At 45.1% G+C, this 16,860-nt stretch overlaps 1 protein-coding gene across 5 annotated transcripts in view; it reads right to left on the bottom strand.

Annotated features, from left to right (window-relative positions):
* The window catches only part of ATG4A (autophagy related 4A cysteine peptidase), a 66,074-nt gene that overhangs the window by 7,015 nt on the left and 42,199 nt on the right, over positions 1–16,860 (bottom strand). For 3 of the 5 annotated variants that reach the window (XM_033408868.1, XM_004281521.3, XM_033408870.1), the window contains 9 exons: positions 15,449–15,547; positions 12,963–13,064; positions 12,669–12,741; positions 10,239–10,318; positions 9,338–9,525; positions 9,138–9,216; positions 4,616–4,761; positions 3,141–3,197; positions 1,608–1,716 (listed from right to left, as the gene is read on the bottom strand). In XM_033408868.1, coding sequence (XP_033264759.1) covers positions 1,608–1,716; positions 3,141–3,197; positions 4,616–4,761; positions 9,138–9,216; positions 9,338–9,525; positions 10,239–10,318; positions 12,669–12,741; positions 12,963–13,064; positions 15,449–15,547 — 933 coding nt within the window. Of the gene's footprint in view, positions 1–1,607; positions 1,717–3,140; positions 3,198–4,615; positions 4,762–9,137; positions 9,217–9,337; positions 9,526–10,238; positions 10,319–12,668; positions 12,742–12,962; positions 13,065–15,448; positions 15,548–15,649; positions 16,330–16,860 lie in introns of those variants that run through there. The other 2 variants (XM_049704363.1, XM_033408869.1) reach the window with 2 other exon arrangements.

Genomic DNA, 16,860 nt, shown 5'->3' with positions numbered 1-16,860 from the left:
ACACAAACAGCTCATACAGCTCAATAGCAAAAAAACAAACAACCCAATCAAAAAATAGGCAGAAGACCTATATAGACATTTCTCCAAAGAAGACATACAAATGGCCAACAGACCCATGAAAAGATGCTCAACATCACTAATTATTAGAGAAATGCAAATCAAAACTACAATGATGTATCACCTCACACCAGTTAGAATGGGCATCATCAAAAAGTCTACGAATAATAAATGCTGGAGAGGGTGTGGAGAAAAGGGAACCCTCTTACACTGTTGCTGGGAATGGAAATTGGTGTGGCCACTATGGAGAACAGTAATGGAGGCTCCTTAAAAAACTAAAATAGAACTACCACATGACCCAGCAATTCCACTCCTGGGCATATATCCCGAAAAGACAAAAACTCTAATTTGAAAAGATACATGTACCCCAATGTTCATGGCAGCACTATTTACAATAGCCAAGACATGGAAGCAACCTAAATGCCCATCTACAGGTGAATGGGTAAAGAAGATGTGAGATACACACACACACACACACACACACACACACACACACACACACACAATGGAATATTACTCAGCCATAAAAAATAATGAAATAATGCCATTTGCAGCAACATGGATGGACCTAGAGATTATCACACTAAGTGAGGTAAGTCAGAGAAAGGTAAATACCATATGATATCACTTATATGTGGAATCTAAAAAAATTATACAAATGAACTTATTTACAAAACAGAAACAGACTCACAGACATAGAAAACAAATTTATGGTTACCAAAAGGAAAGGGGCGGGGAGGGATAAATTAGGAGTTTGGGGTTAACAGATACATACTACTATATATAAAATAGATAAACAAGGACCTACTATATAGCACAGGGAACTATATTTAATATCTTATAATAACCTATAATGGAAAAGAAACTGAAAAAGTACATATATAACTGAATCTCTTACTGTACACCTGAAACTAACACAACATTGTAAATCAACTATACTTCAATTAAAAAAAAAAGAATCAAACTAACTGGACTTGTTACACAGTCCTAATCAAAGTGATGAAGTTGAGGCTCTGTGAGACCTTCAAGGTACCTTTTGAATTACCCATGGCCTCTGATTTGTCTTCTGAACCAGACCATGAAAAAAAGAAATTCTAGTCATTTTGATTTTGTATGGAACTTTTACACGGAGCTCATTTTTTTTTACTATCATTCTTTGAAATTGGTAAATATTAGTTCATCAGAAGAAGCACCATTCCTTGATCAGTGCAGCTGAGTAGAAATTTTTCATTTCCACAGAAAACATGACGCACAATTGCTTCTGTCTCATAAAACAACTGCTAGGCCTTCCCTGGTGGCACAGTGGTTGAGAGTCCGCCTGCCGATGCAGGGGACACGGGTTCGTGCCCCGGTCCGGGAAGATCCCACATGCTGTGGAGCGGCTAGGCCCATGAGCTGTGGCCGCTGAGCCTGCGCGTCCGGAGCCTGTGCTCCGCAACGGGAGAGGCCACAACAGTGAGAGACCCGAGTACAGCAAAAAAAAAAAAAAAACAAAAAGCAACTGCTATCCATGGGTCTGCTGGCCAGAGAGCTTCTGAACAACAGCTTACCTGCCCCCGTGGTTGTCACTTCTGGCTTGGCTGGAGGAACAAAGGGAGGCCAGTGTGATGGATGTTTCTGAACTAATTCAAACATCCTTAAATTTTCCTTTAGAATTTCCTGAGGAGACATAGAAACAGTTGTAAACACTGCAGAGTCACTACATATCTGCCCAGTTGGCAGTATATGACTCCAAACCCTAAGAGAGTGGCCTGGCTGTTGAAAGGTGAAAGCAAAGGCTTAGCAAATACACCCATCCTCTACTTGACCCGTCTGAAGACCCAGCTCTCTTCAATTCTAGATACTGTTGGCCAGGAAGGAAGGACGCTGGAGGGAGGATCTGATGGAAGGCCAGTACTCACTGCCCATGCTCCATCATGAGGTCTTACGCCAGTTGCATGGGACCAACTCAATTTAGGGGTGAGATGTTCCTGAAGTGTTGGCTCCAAAGAAATGTTGGTTAGTCAAGTTAAATCTGCCCCCAAAGAATATTGGTACATATTGGCATGGTTTCAGTTTCAATCCAAGATGTATGATATATGTCCTAATTTAAATAGCATAGTCTTATCAGAAAATTTTCTTTCTAACGTTAAATGTGATATACAGTTTTGTGGCATTCTGAAATGTAAGTAATGCCTTTAGAAAATAATTCTCCATTATGTCTCAGCCAATTATTAACTGCGGTTTCAGATTCAGCTGGGGACTTTAGTGTTAATTATTTGTTCACCTGCAAAGAAAAATCTTCCCTCCTTACACTTACAAGAGGCTCTGAGATCCCATCTCTCCAACCCCTCTGTTTTGCAGATAAGAGAACATGATGTCTCCTGCCACCCCATCCAGGGCTCTTTAAACTACTCCCTATGATTTCCCCTCATTCTTTCAATAAGAGTTGATCAATATCTTCCACATAATTGGCATGTGTTAGAAGCAAAGGATGAGGGAGGCAGATACAAAAGTTGTGAGCCAGCAAAATGATAAATACCCTCTGACATAAAATGCCAAAAAGAAAGAATAACTTGCTTTCATATTTACACAGATTTCTGCAAACTGTGTTTGCTTTAAGTGGCAGTGTGCCTATATTTTATATAAATAAGACAGTTAATAGAAAGGCAAGCCCCTTAAACCATAATGGAACACATTAAACTGTAAATGGACACGAAACAAATAGAAAAGTAGTTTGGCTTCTTCAACCATCTCAGTGTTACAAACAGAGTAAGGAAGAATTTAGGCTGAGCTATATGAAATTGGCATTTTTAAGTTAAAATGGTAGAATATTAGTTGAATATTTCATTGACTCACGGGCTCAATGAGATGGAACATTCAGTAGTTAAAAATATCGCTCACCTGACACACTAAGCATATTGCAAACCAAAGTTTTCCTTTAGTTTCCCCAAAGTTATGTACAATTCCCCACATCCTAGTTTCTTTCTTTTGCAATAAAGTCATATCAGGCTGGATTTATGTTACTATGAAAAACCATCTTGAAAAGGAATTATATTGAATAACACTTGTTTTTTAAGACTAAGAAAAACATACATCTTTACCTTCTGAACAAGGCTACACCAGCTATCAAAGTCTTTTTCTTCTTTGCAGAAAAATCCCTTGGGGGAAAGCAAAAGAAGACAACTTAGAACTGGTCAGGGGCACCCAGGCAGGCCCTTTGTATTGCAAGATGGAGCCGTTGGCCCGGAGTTGTGAAGTAGGATGTGGGCCACTTCCTTTGGATGTGTCCTCCCAGCAACAAGGAGGAAGAGTGTCTGAGCTTATCTCTCTCCTAGATCAGTGCCTCACTTGGACACACACATCTGCTCATTCATCTTCATATTTTCTCTCTCTCTCTGCCTCTTTCTCTTATTCTGTCCCCTTCCCTTTTACCCTGTCCCTTTCCCTCCCTGATCCTCTCCCTTCACACGGTGAGATACAGTAACTTGAAAACCAATCTCCAAAGCACAGGGTTACTTCCATTACATTCAGTGCACAAATATACCTACGTATAAAAAACGACCCATTAAAACCAGCAAACAAAAGCCAAATAGTACTTTTAGCTAGAGGCATTACTTAACAAGGTGGCTTTGACCTTAAGGAAATTATCTTTTAGAATAAAGAGGTGGTGGTGTGATGAATTGGGAGATTGGCATTGATATATATACACTAATGTGTATAAAATGGATAACTAATGAGAACCCACTGTATAAAAAATCAAATCAAATAAAATTCAAAAAAAAAAAGTCAGGGACGTCCCTCGTGGTTAAAAAAAAAAAAAAAGGAATAAAGAGAACCATCAGCCTCCTTCCCCATCCTCAGAACCATCCTACAGCACTAAAAGAATGGTCCAAAACAAGAGGAGGACTCTGTCAGCTCTCCATCACTGGCCCTCCGACAATTGGGTTAAACTGGTAGAGAGGATGCAGACAGGCCTCAGAACAACTGGCTACTTCCCAGGCAGCTGTCCCTTCCATGTGTGGACGGCAGTCATATTTCCAGCAGGGGAAAGCCTGCAGCTTCCTGGATTGTGTGCCCAGAGGAATGGACATTGTCCACCCAGGAGGTCTTGCCTCCTTATCCCTCCTTCCCTATGTCTCACCTTATTCCCGGTGCCCGGATAGCAATATTTAGAGGGCAAGAAGGAAAAGGGGGAAAGATGGTAACACTGGTCGTGACTAACATTTCTAGAATGCTTACAACACGCCAGGCACTGTGCTATGTGCCTTACACATAGTATACTCATACAGCCATGCAAGGAAGGAACTACCGTTTTGCCCACTGGAGAGATGAGAAGGCCGAAGCTCAGAAAAGTTAAGGGACTCCCCCTAAGTCCATGGCTGGTAAGCGGCTTCGATCCTAACTCGGCTTCAGGGCCCATTCCTTCCCCACTACACCACACGACACTACCTCTCGTGGGGGTGGGGAGCGAACATTCTTTTGCCGCCCTACCTAACAACCTGGATAACTTCCAGGGAGCCAAACTGTGATAGGGCAGCGTTGTGTCTCTTGGGCCACCCAACCTTCAGATACCCACCAATGCTACGGAAGGATCCAAGTTCAGGATGTTCATTCGCTGTGGAGGTTGCAGACAATGGAAAGTCTGGTCGTCAACCGTCCCGTTCTCCTCAGTGTCAACAAAGGTCTGGGTTGTGTGAGGGTCCAGGAAAATGAGCTCATCACCTGTTTTGAATGAGACATGCTTAACCTTCGAAGAACCACCGGCCCTGGCCACACTGCTGTCCTTGGGATGAGGCGCTCTGGTTGTCCTAACCCCTCCCTTGGTGACAATGAGAATGAGATGACAGAAAGCCTGAAGGAGGGTGACCATGCTTGAAGGAAGCCACCCACGCCCAAAGCCAATCATTCAATGTGAAGACTTGCCCTAGCATTTATATCTCCTCAAAGCCCAAGTCCAAAAGTGGAAAGGCACAGGTTTGGGGAAAGGGGGGAATGAGTGACCACAGATGACATGGCGGGCTCGGTGAGCAGCAGTAGCCATGAGTCCAGGTGCCATCAGGGAGCTTCCTGACCCTTTCAACACTGGAAAGCCTCTTGCTCTAGACCATTGGTTCTTAGACCTATGGTCAAAGAGCACATCTGGGAAGGAAAAAGGCCTTGGCCTCCAAAGGAAATGGGAATGCTGACTCTGCCGTGGGTGAGACACCTGGGAGCTGACTTCTGGTCTTGATTCGCTAGCAAGTTAGTCATTGTTAGCAAGTCAGTAAGTCCTGTCAGAAAGCACTGCCTTGGTCACAGTAATATCAGTACACATACGCCTTGCTGGGAAAACTCACTTTGAGATTGGTCGACCGTTACAAATTGGAGAAAAATGCCGCTTCATTAAATTGAAAAAGTCTAGCCCAATAATGATCTGGGGGGAGTATGGGATAATAAAATCTCTACTTTTATCTAATGTTCAAAGGGTTGAGAGTCCCTCTAACGCTCATCAGCAGCATACCGAGTAGGCTGACGTACCTAAGGGGTCACCCCAACCTCGCTGTCCAGGCCTGAGAACCATCTGGGCCTCTGTGTTCTAGACTGGGTTAAGCAAGCAAAGAGAGAGATCTGCCTGAGGCAGGAGGATGGGGTGGGAAGGGACACCCCGAAGACACTCTCTGAAATGGCACCCAGGATTCTTCTGCGTACATCTAAGTGCTTCTGTTGGCAAAGAGTGTTTCTGATGTCTGATGCCAAGTTTAACTTATCTCTGTCGCAGACCTAGGACAAACCACTTCACTCTGTCTTAATTTTCTTGCTTTTAAACTGGGGTCACTGGGTCTGTTCCAGTTACCTCACAGGGTATTATCAGAATGAGAAGATCTCACCTCTGTGAACTGCTTAAAACACAATACAAACGCAAGGTAGTCATAGATGTACCTTGCTGAGACTCAAAAGGATTTCCTACAAATACATGTTTAAGAGCATATGGAAATCAATGCCCCCATATGGCTTGCTTTAGGAAAGTCAAGGCACATATTCCCCCAGACCACAGGCGGGTGAGACCAGTTATATCAAAAAAGCCTCAAGGCTCAATGAAGAGCAACAACCAGGATGTTTAGAGGAAAGTCTACCTAAGACCATAGAAAGGGAAGGGGAGAAGGAAGCTGTGCACGAGAAAATGCGACTCCAAAGCAGGATTAGGACCGAGCGTTCTGCCAGTTTTGAGTTAAGGTACTGGGAATAATAGCAGTGTCCTCTCTGACTCTGGCCCTTTCCCATGGGTGTGTGTGTGTGTGTGTGTGTGTGTGTGTGTGTGGGCTGCCCTATTTCTGAGAGTGCTTAAAAGAGATACAGTAGATCAAAAAAGTCCTAGAGAGGGCTTGCCTGGTGGTGCAGTGGTTGAGAGTCCGCCTGCCGATGCAGGGGACACGGGTTCGTGCCCCGGTCCGGGAGGATCCCACATGCCGCGGAGCGGCTGGGCCCGTGAGCCATGGCTGCTGAGCCTGCGCGTCCGGAGCCTGTGCTCCGCAACGGGAGAGGCCACAACAGTGAGAGGCCCGCATACCGCAAAAAAAAAAAAAAAAGAAAAAGTCCTAGAAATGATATGGGGACTAAATCAAGGTCTCTAATGAGGCCCAAGAAGAAGTGGCAGGCAGGTCCACCATCTGCAGACACCGGGCTCATGCGACGGATCTCCAGGTGGCACCCTCCACCAAAGCACAGGGGACAAACATTCTAAGCAGAAAAAAATCTCCCAGCCAGTCTTTCACCCTGGCCATAGTCTTGTGCACCAGGAGCTTCTCCCAGCTTCCCACCGGGCAAGAGGGCACTCGGGAAGCAATGTGGTGTGGTGGGCAGGGACGGCCAAATTGGGATCGAATCCTGGCTTTGCTACTTTTGAGCTCAGTAACCTTGAGTAAACAACCCCTCTAAGTCTTCCGCTAGGCATAAATGGAAATAATGATCTCTGCCTCACAGGGGTGTTGTGCTAACTCTATCAATCAATCAATCTAAAGCTATACATCTCTACATAACTATCGATATTAATCTATGTCTCTCTATACATGTATATATGTTTTAATATATAATTGTATATTATATAATATAAATTATATATTTATATATAACATAGGAAACAATATATTATAATGACAAGTAATATAAATATATATATTTTTATACATGGAGAGAGAGAGAGAAAGAGGGGGAGAGAGATTGAGAGAGAACCCTCTGCAGAGTCCCTTGTTCAGAAAATGGCAGTTCTCATCTGTCCCCTCCCTTCAGACATTCTGCCAATCCAGACTCTCCCCACCTGAGCCTAATACAGTAAGGGGGTAAGTCAGAAAATGGGAGTTGAGGGGAGTTTGGAGCCTCAAGTGAAGGTTAAACAAAGGATTTATGGACATTAGCGGGCAAATGGGCACTATGTAAACCTCTGTCTTGGGAACTGAGGATTGCCCACACCTCTTTCAAAAGTAGTCCAACTCCACCAATGTCTCCCCGACCCAGTGGCCTCAGGAAACAGGAGGGCTATGCCAGCTTGGCAAATTCTCTCTGGGTAACTTGGGATAAAGGAGGCCAGGGTGCCCAGGATTCACTGAGATCCCTCCAAAATTATTTTCCAGTGTTTCCACCTTTTCCTCAAGCACGGACAATAGGAAATATATTTTTGCTACATTTTCTTTGACAGGAACCCAAAAGTTTAGAAACAGAGAACATCTAAATTTATAACACTCTAAATACTGGGGTTTGTACTTAGAAAAAGAAAAGCCTCCACTTTCCAAATGTTCCATCAAGCTGTAGTTCTTAGGATAGACCAGTAGATGGCAGCATTCGAGAGAGCCCCAGCAACTGTGGAGAAACCCTACCTTAAAGAGAGAAAGAGCAAGCAGAGGAAAGAGGCGCTGGGGTCAGGCTGGCTCTTTTTGCTGAGTGCTTTCCTGTGAGGGGACAACATGGTGAGCTGGGGGTCAGCCCTATCTTCCATAAAGGGAGCTTGAGACTGAAAGAGCTGACACTCTTTTCCTGCTGGCACACAGCTAGCTAGCCAGTGGGAGACTGACCACATACAGGGCTCGTCTGTTTCCACCCGCCCCACCTCCATGAATCTCCGAGGAGGAGATGAGTGGGGAGGTGACCAAGCCCATCTCACTCAGTCCTCTGCACATGCCTCAGGCCGTTCCCCACGCCTGCTCTGGCTCTCCCTTGCACTCTAAGCTCATAGCTTCCTCGAAGCCCACACCTGCGAGAGGTGTCCCGTACCCCACTTCCCTCACCGCATCACTCCCTTACTCTGCGGCACTAAGCAGGTGTCTAGGCCCTTGGTACTCAAAGTGTGGCACCAGCAGCACCGGCACTACCTAGTTAGAAATGCAGGCTCTCAGGCTCCACCCCAGAACTGCTGAACCCACATTATAATAGGCTCTCAAGGTGATTCATGTGCACATTAAAGTTTGAGAAGCACCGGGCTAGCTCCCGTCGTGTGCCAAGGGCCTTAAATGTCTCTGGTCACAGCTAGTGAGTGGCTGGGTTTCCAGAGGCATCTACTGAGGCAGGTAATGCCGGGCTGCTCATCAGGATCCACATTAGGAGGTTAGTCGTTTTAAGGCTTAGCCTCCAGTATCAGGAAAGGGATACCTCTGTCTTCACCTCCTCTTATTCTCACCAGAGTCAAGGCTCTGAACAATAAGCCAGCAACCCAAGCTGCATGAGCCTAGGAAGCCAGAAGACGGCTCCTAGCCTGAACGCCCGAGCCCCAGTAAGAGGGGTATTGGCAAGGCCAGGGGAATGAAGCCCTGCCACCCTGGGCGCCACAGGAAAGAGAGACAGGTGCTGAAGCAATGCTATGACCTTGGGGCCGTCCAGTGGGAAAGCAGCCATGGAACCATCTTGTCGAGAGGCAATGAAGCAGAGGCACTGAAGGGGGATCTGCTCTCTGCCAGGCACAGGTAAACGTTACTCTCCAGGCCAGAGACAAGATGAGCTGCCCAGAGGCCACAGCATCTCCAGGCTAGGTGAGGGCCCCCTAAAACTGGAATTGCCTGGTCTCCCGTGCAGACCTTCTGCCCACCCTCCCCTAGCCCATGATGACTTACTTGTGATTCCTCTTTTCTTACCTAAGAATCCTATGAAATAATAGGCGTTATTTGGTTTTCCTCCTAATGCCCCTAAAGACTGTGGCATCTTAAAACACTCCTGGAGGGAAAGAGAACGCAAGATTCTCAGCTCATGTGTGGACTGCTGCTCACGGATCTCCGTGCTCACATGGCGGTGGGATGGGCGGGCAGCAAGCGGCTTGGGGAAAGGTGCGACTTACTTTGAAGGCGTCGACATAGACAGGATTGATTTGGTTTATGCCCAGGCGGAGGGGCACAATGAGCAGCAAGGGTTTCCAGGCTGGAGAGCAGGCAGAGGGGCCCTTACTCTGGGTCGAAGCATTCAGAGACTCAGGGGGGCTCTCGGCAGCTGTTTCAGCACTCAAGGGGAGGGTGTGGCACATTTTTTCTAGAAACAGAAGACAAGAGAGCTGGGTAAATAAGGGGCATCCAGCCCTAGGAGATGTGCCAAGGGCAAAACCAAAGGAGACCTCACATGACAGCCGCTGCCTGGAAGGCCCTTCCCCCGGCCACCGGGGCCCTGCTGCCCGACCTCCTACAGGAAGCCCAGGCCACTCCTCCAGCCCTTACTTCTCCTCCTTCTGGCAACTGAACACTCACCTACCTCTTGTCAGATATTATGGGCTCACTGGGAGAATCTCATTTCTCAACCAGACTGCAAGGGCCTTGGAAACAGGGACTGTATCTGTTGGTCCCTCTAACCCCGTGTCAGGGAGCACAGGGGGGCTGCCACAGAAGACCTGTCAGTGGTTTAACTGATTACCCGCACTTGGGGAGTCCTGCAGGAAAAGGGTCTGGTGCTTCACTGAGGGGCAGCAGAGATCCTCTAATTGTTTTCTCCCTTTCAGAAAGCTGAAAGGGAAGAGAAGAAGGGGCACAGGGAATGATTAACCGGAGCCCGGTGCTCCCCTGTCCTGCTAGATGGGCAGGCCAGAGAGTCGTGGGGCGGGGGAATGGGGGTATGTATGTATCTTCTTTCTCTTTTTCTCCCTCTCCCTCGCTTTCTGTCTTTCTCTCCACCACGCCCCACACACATTCTGAATGGTGAGGAAGAACCGCATCACCCAGCCACCCGAGAATGTAAACTGGCCCGGGACTCACTGATATCTTCAATAACCACGGTGTTATCCATTGAAACATAAACAGCCAAGGAATTCCATTCATCAAATAAAGCAAGTTTTCTGCAAAGCAACATACAATGAAGTCACAATTGGGGAAGATGGACATCTCGGCAGGAAGCAGTACAACCTATGTATGCCCAGCGTTCCTGAAGTTACTGAACACTGAGCCACAGAGAAGTTGGGATTCAGGTCAGGTCTGGCTCCCTTGACTGAGCTCTGGAACATTCTATGTCCAGGGACCTTGAGAATGCCAGAGGCACTGTTTCCGCACCTCAAACATAAGGCCTGCTTTACAAAATGCAAAAGGCTGCCTTGCTAAATAATGTTACTCCTACTGGGCGAGAGAGAGAGGTTACCAGTGCATCTTCTCCCAAGAGATTTTGTTTTCTTTTCTTAAATAAGAGACATTCTGACTTACTCCTTCTTTCAAAAAAAGAAAACTGTTATTAATATACACATATATATATATTTGTTTAGGAGCATACATAATACAAACAATAAGTTCTAGGGAAATCCAGGGAGGGGGGGAGAGAGAGAGAGAGAGGTGATCTCTTCTGTCCCTTCCCACATGTGGTAAGGATGCTGTCCCAGGAGACTTGGGCCGCAGATGGCTTCAGTGTCGGGCCTTGCTGGTCAACAGCTGAAGACAGAGCATGCTGAAGTGCATGACTTCAGAGGAGACTAGAAAGAAAACCCCTTTAAAAGAGAGATTATCTGATGTCTGAGTAAAGTTCCTTGTCTATCTCTCCCTTATTTCTTTCTCCTCTTGCCAGTATGGAGAAGACATGTTTACCCTGGCTACTCTGGAATTCTGCAGTAAAGCCCAGTCTCAATAGCTGACAAAACAAAACAAAACAAAACAAAACAAAAGACACATTCTCTCCCAAACCAAAGGAACTCCCAAGAAGAGGTTAATTACCATTATATTTTAATTTCATTTAATGTAGTATCTTCCCCCCAAAATAATAATGATGACATCATCATCATCTACTGTTGTTAATAACAATCACGATGACTCAGAACCCACTTAAGTTCTTTAAAAATGTATGTTTCCATTTGCTCGTTGTGGGAAGCTCAAAATTTAGAAGAAAGAAGCAAATTCTGAGGGATGTCATTTATAAACCAACCATATCAAGCTAGGTTTTGGGCTCGGCACAGCCATTCTAATCTTCTACACTTTCTGTCCTGGGTTCCTACAGTGGTTCCCGAAATACCACCAGATCCTCACTCAGCAGATCAACAACACCCCAAAAACCACTACGGACCAAGGTAAGAAAGTGGTCTCAGAGAGGCTGCACTGTTAGCAGAGTAATGCAAAGATACAGGTTTCACTTGGGTCCCCAGGAAGTCCAGACTACTCCCCTCAAAAGCACATTTACAAAGCATTCCAGTTCATTGAAGGTTGGCTAATAATTGAAACAGTGCCCCATCTGTATTTTGCATGGAGCAGGTCCCATCATCACACGCCAGAGAGCCAGGAATTGAAGTAGCTACCAAAGGAGGCTAGACGGTTTCAATTTTCTGATGCCTAAATCCAGCCCCAGATTCTATCTGCCATTTTCATTCATTCATTCATCAAGTATTTATTGAGCACTTACATGTGCCAGGCAGTTTCATGTGCTAATATTACAGGAGTGAACGAGGCAAATACAATCTCTGCCCTCATGGAGTTCCCATTTGGTGATAGGTTGTCAGAAAGGAGAGTGACAATAGGTGAGGTGGCCTGCAGGTGTAGGTGCTGATGCCACTCACCCCATTCATTTCCAAAGCATTGGTCCTGGCCTCTCCATGTCGCCTCTTGCTGTGGGAGGTGAATTCTGAGACTTAACAGGACAATTGCGAAAGTACCATGCTAGGGTACCTTGAGTCTCCTAAGAGATGACAAACTGATTCTAAGACTCCCTTGAGGTTTGTCTCCTCTAATAGGTGGTGAGGTCCTTGAAGCAAGAACTACACCTAGTTTATTTCTGTGCACTCAGTACTTAGGGCAACAGAGCCACCCAGTAAATGTTGAATGAATCAGTGAAGAATTTTTTTTTTATATACCATACAGGGTGGGAGTCTGTGCCTTGCCTAGGCTGGCTCAGGCTTCCCCACTTAGTGCAAACCCTTTGGCTTCAAAGTGACCCTCAGGCTGACGGCTGAGCACGTGAGCACCAATCTACAAGTGGGATACAGAATGAGTCCTGAGGGGCCTCCCCATAGACTGATACCAATGACTATAACTGTGATTTACCAAGACAGTTGCCCACACACATTATACATTTCAAAGAACTATCTGAGCAAAATGGTACAGATGCTTGGCGGCTTAGTGGGATGGCAGGAACAGCTGGGTTGATGGGATGTTGAGTTGGTGGAGGGAGGCATAGGAGATGGTAGCATAAGGCGCATGACAGACTCTTTTACTTACTTTAACACCTGTGCAACTGTATTTGGTCCAAACCATTCGCCAATTGATTTCCCTTCTCCTACACCCATCTGTGCTGTTTTTATGTGGAAAAATAATAAACAGGTTAGCAAACCACCAACTCCTAATTTTTTGCATAAATAAGTAGATGGGATGACTTAGTAGAGCCACATATAAAGCAGGGAACAAGAAAAGCAAGTACAGCAATGTAAGCTGAATTTCACATACAGTGTTCCTTTCCTCTTAATTGAACTACAGAACAGAGAGACAGCCTTTAAACTACTCATGTGACCTTACCCATTTGATGGATAGAGTAGCAACAGTCTTTTCTATCTAGGAAGCACTGTAGGATTCGTTGGTATTCTTTGGGTTGTTCTTTCTGTCTCTCCCAGTTCCAGTCTTTTTAGGAAAAAGAAAAAATGAGTTAAAATCATTTTTATAACTGCTTGTTATCTCTGCACTCTTACTGGGACTACGAGGTTAGAAGGAAAACAAAAGAGTTACATGTAGAAGGTGGGAGCGATCAGGTCAGAACATTCCTAAGGATCTTTAATGTTGATGACCAAGACATCTGGAAACTGATTTCTTGCAAAGACTCACTGGGTATAAAGTAAAAGCAAAACAAGAAGTTGACCAAGGAATTGACTTAGCCCACGAGCTTGAGTTGGATAAATATTACATGAAGACAGTGTCACAAGGCCTTTCTGGTCAGCTACTCAGTGAACAGGAGGTCACCACAAAACCTGGCAGTATATCCGTGTCTCACCCAGACGCTGTTATGTCTCATGTCCACACAGACAGCAATGGCTTTGGTTCGTATATTTTGGCAGCATTGCCCACAGAGTCTCACGGGGGGAAGTGCTCTTCTGACACACACCTATTCCCAGGGGAATACACACAATTTGCAACTAAGGAAGCTTTTTTTTTTAAATGCATGCTGCCATTTTTACACAACCTTTTAAAAAGGCCACGATGAGTTTTGGAAAAACAAATACCTTTGTTATCAGGTGTTCCAGGTTTCCTTATGACCAAAACTAAAATAAGTACATCTGTGGGGATCCCATCTGTGCCTCAGGCACAGCCCCCCAAATCCGATAGGGGCTGCTTATCGCTTACTGAGGACAACTGCAAAAACTCTCGTCGTCACTGCTGTGGACAGGACGCACTATTCCCATTCCCTCAGCTCTAGGAACTCTGTCTAATGGGACAGATTTCTGAGACTTAGTTTCCTTCCAAGACAGAAGTTTCTCTCCTGAGGTTTTAGAGAGCATTTGAATTCACAACTGAAATCTACTTGAAGCCAAAGGCCACTATCTCCAGAGTCTTTAGTTCTCTTCGCTTCTAGTATTTCTGAAACCAAGTTTTAAACTTCGCATCCAGCAGTCTTCAAAGGGTGAAGAACACCCAACTGTTTTTCATCAGCTACCAAACTGTCCAAGTCTGGGGGAAACCCTGATTAGCTGGCTTCTAAGTACCACTAAATATTTACTGATGACAGTGATAAGTGAACACCCCACCTCAACTGTAAAATAACCGAATAGGAAACACTCCAAAATACTTCTTTATAAAATTACATCTTCTCATTCATCTTAGCTACAAGATCTATTTACACATTCTTCCTGCTACTTGCTTTTATATTAAGACAATTGAGATTGCTGACTGTGGGTTTTTTCCCCCAGTTTGCTTTCCACAAAATTCACTTCCAGAAGAATCATCTTGAAGTGTTTCATAAATGAGAAAGTTAAACAGTAAGAACAATCTGCTCCAAGAAGTATGTGTACAGTAGAGAAATCACTGGACAAGGAGACAGAAGACCTGCATTCTATTCCCAAATCGATGCCTTCTTGCTGTTTGACCCAGGGCAAGTCACCTTACTTCCTGAGCCTCAGTTTCCTCATCTGTAAAACAGAAATTATGATACTACCCAGGAAACACAGGCACAGGACATCCTAGACCCTGAAAAGAAGGCACGAAGCCCTAAACTCTCCCCAGCCTCTTCCCCAATCTTCTCTGGGAACCGCAGGAAGATGTGTGAGGTTGCGTAGTCCCGGACAGGGAGCGACGTTTTTGTACCTCTGAATCTCAAGGAGCAAAAGCCAATGAGTTCAGCAGCCCAATCTCATCCAAGGTGTTCTTTCACTCCCTCATCCCCAAGGCAAACCAGACTTTCACCCAAGTGCCTGAACTGGCATCTACCCAAGGTCAGCCTACAGATGCCGACAGGGAAGCACACGCATGTCTTAAGAAAGCAAGACTCGAGAGTTCCAGCAGTGATTACTGGAAGGTTCTTAATGAAGCAGCCTCCTGAGGAAGCTGATTTAAGGATTTCTTCATCATCGAATGGACATCATCAGTGAACCCAAACCAAAATATCTCCCTCATTAGGCACTTCCTTTAGGTCACTGACATCCTTCACTAGGCAGATATTTTAAATGAGGTCAAAAAACAGACTTACCACCACACCCTTCTTCCTGCTCCCTTTGTTATCTGACCTGTTTAAGGACTCATGCGAACAATAGTGAAGATGGAAACTCTAAATGATACACCTGCCTCAGCGTTCATCTGCCCCAGGAAAATAAGTCTCCGGCTTGGTGAGTCACAAGGAAATGCTGGCTGTTTTCTTCTCACGAGAGGTTTTGTCAACTTGTCAGCCCCACTACTTGGACTTGCAGAGAGTACTTCAGGACCTGCAGCTCTGTTCCCTCGGCACCAGTGCTAAACTACCAGCAGCAAGTGCGACTGCAGAGGTCTCCGAGGCAGTTTCCAGAACAAATTGAACTCACCCCTGCCCAAGTGTCTGCAGATAAGGGCTTGAGCCAGCATCATCTGTCCACAGCGTAGCATACATCCCCAGCCGGCGTCTGACGAAGGGCCCGTTCCCCCTGTTGGCAAAATGGATGGGAATGAATATGAGATCCTTGAACTGCCCTTTCCCGAAACATCAGCATATTTGGGAATCATACAAGACAGACAGGCACACATACTCGGAATAGAGAGGCAAGAGATAAAGTCAGACATCAAACAGGGTTTGTTACAGGGTGGGACTTGCAAAGATAATGCTGAGTTAACCAAAACAGGTTCTATGGCCAAAGGAAAACAAACAAATGAACAAAACCTGCCCCTTATGTTTTCTGCCTAGAGACATCCAGGTATGTGTACGGTTTTGGTATATGACTAACATGTATGACTACCAACACTTAGTCCATGCCATGTCATCATCTGCTTGACCGAACCTGACTTTTCACAACTCACTTCTCGGGGAGGGCAATCTTACCTTAGTTAAGGAATAAATGCTACCAAACTTGATTATCAAAATGGTCAAGGAAATCTGGAAGGCTCTTGACTGTTCTAAATATACATTATGAAGGTCTGAACAGTAAGAGGGAGAATGTGAAATAGAGGAAAGAGTCCTAGATTAGGCATCAGAAGACCAGTCTCATCTGTAGACTGGGGATAATAGCACATGCCTTGCCTGCTATTAGTGGATATTGTAAGAATTAAAAGAGAGAGTCTAAAAGTGTTCTACAACCCACTCAGGACGATGTAAATATTTGGTGTTATGAGTATGGTCATAATTAAAAATACCACTAATAAATTAGAAATGTACTACCTTTTTAAAAGGCACAAAGCCAGTTAATAAGGCAACGGGTTCCATTTTAAGAACACTTGATGTAACAAAAATCCCATAAACGTGGCCAGGGTGAGCTCAGTATCCTTTTTCAAGGTACCAGTGAAATGAGATAACTTGGATGGTGGAAGAGACATTCTGCTTTCATTGCTTCATTTCCCAACATGGAAGTGGAAAAGTATGCTGTAAGCATGGTCTCACAAGACTAACTGTAAAGGGGGTCATCAACCACATAAGACAAGTGGGCCAAGGTGGCCGCTCCTTTCCTTTTGTTGTGGGGACTGAAGGAGAGTTGCTACAGCAAGATGGGGAAGGTTGAGCCAATTTGTGAGCTGGAAGGGGAGTCCTTTGGCTCTTGCTAATGGTGGGATTATGGGCCAGATTAGTATGGAAAAGATGCAAGGAAGCCCATATAAAAAAAAGATCATCTCTTCCACAACATTGTCAGAGTTGAACTGCAAATGTTTTCAAATCTTGCAAAGATCTCTTCACCCAGAAAAAAGTTTAACAGTTTAGAATCACTGGGTACTAAAGATTGTTCTTTTGCGTATTTTGCTCAGGTACTTC

This window comes from Orcinus orca, chromosome X, assembly GCF_937001465.1.
Source record: "Orcinus orca chromosome X, mOrcOrc1.1, whole genome shotgun sequence".
Taxonomy (NCBI): Eukaryota; Metazoa; Chordata; class Mammalia; order Artiodactyla; family Delphinidae; genus Orcinus; species Orcinus orca.
The sequence above is the reverse complement of the archived record's forward strand: the minus strand, read 5'-3'. Positions and strand labels throughout refer to the sequence as shown.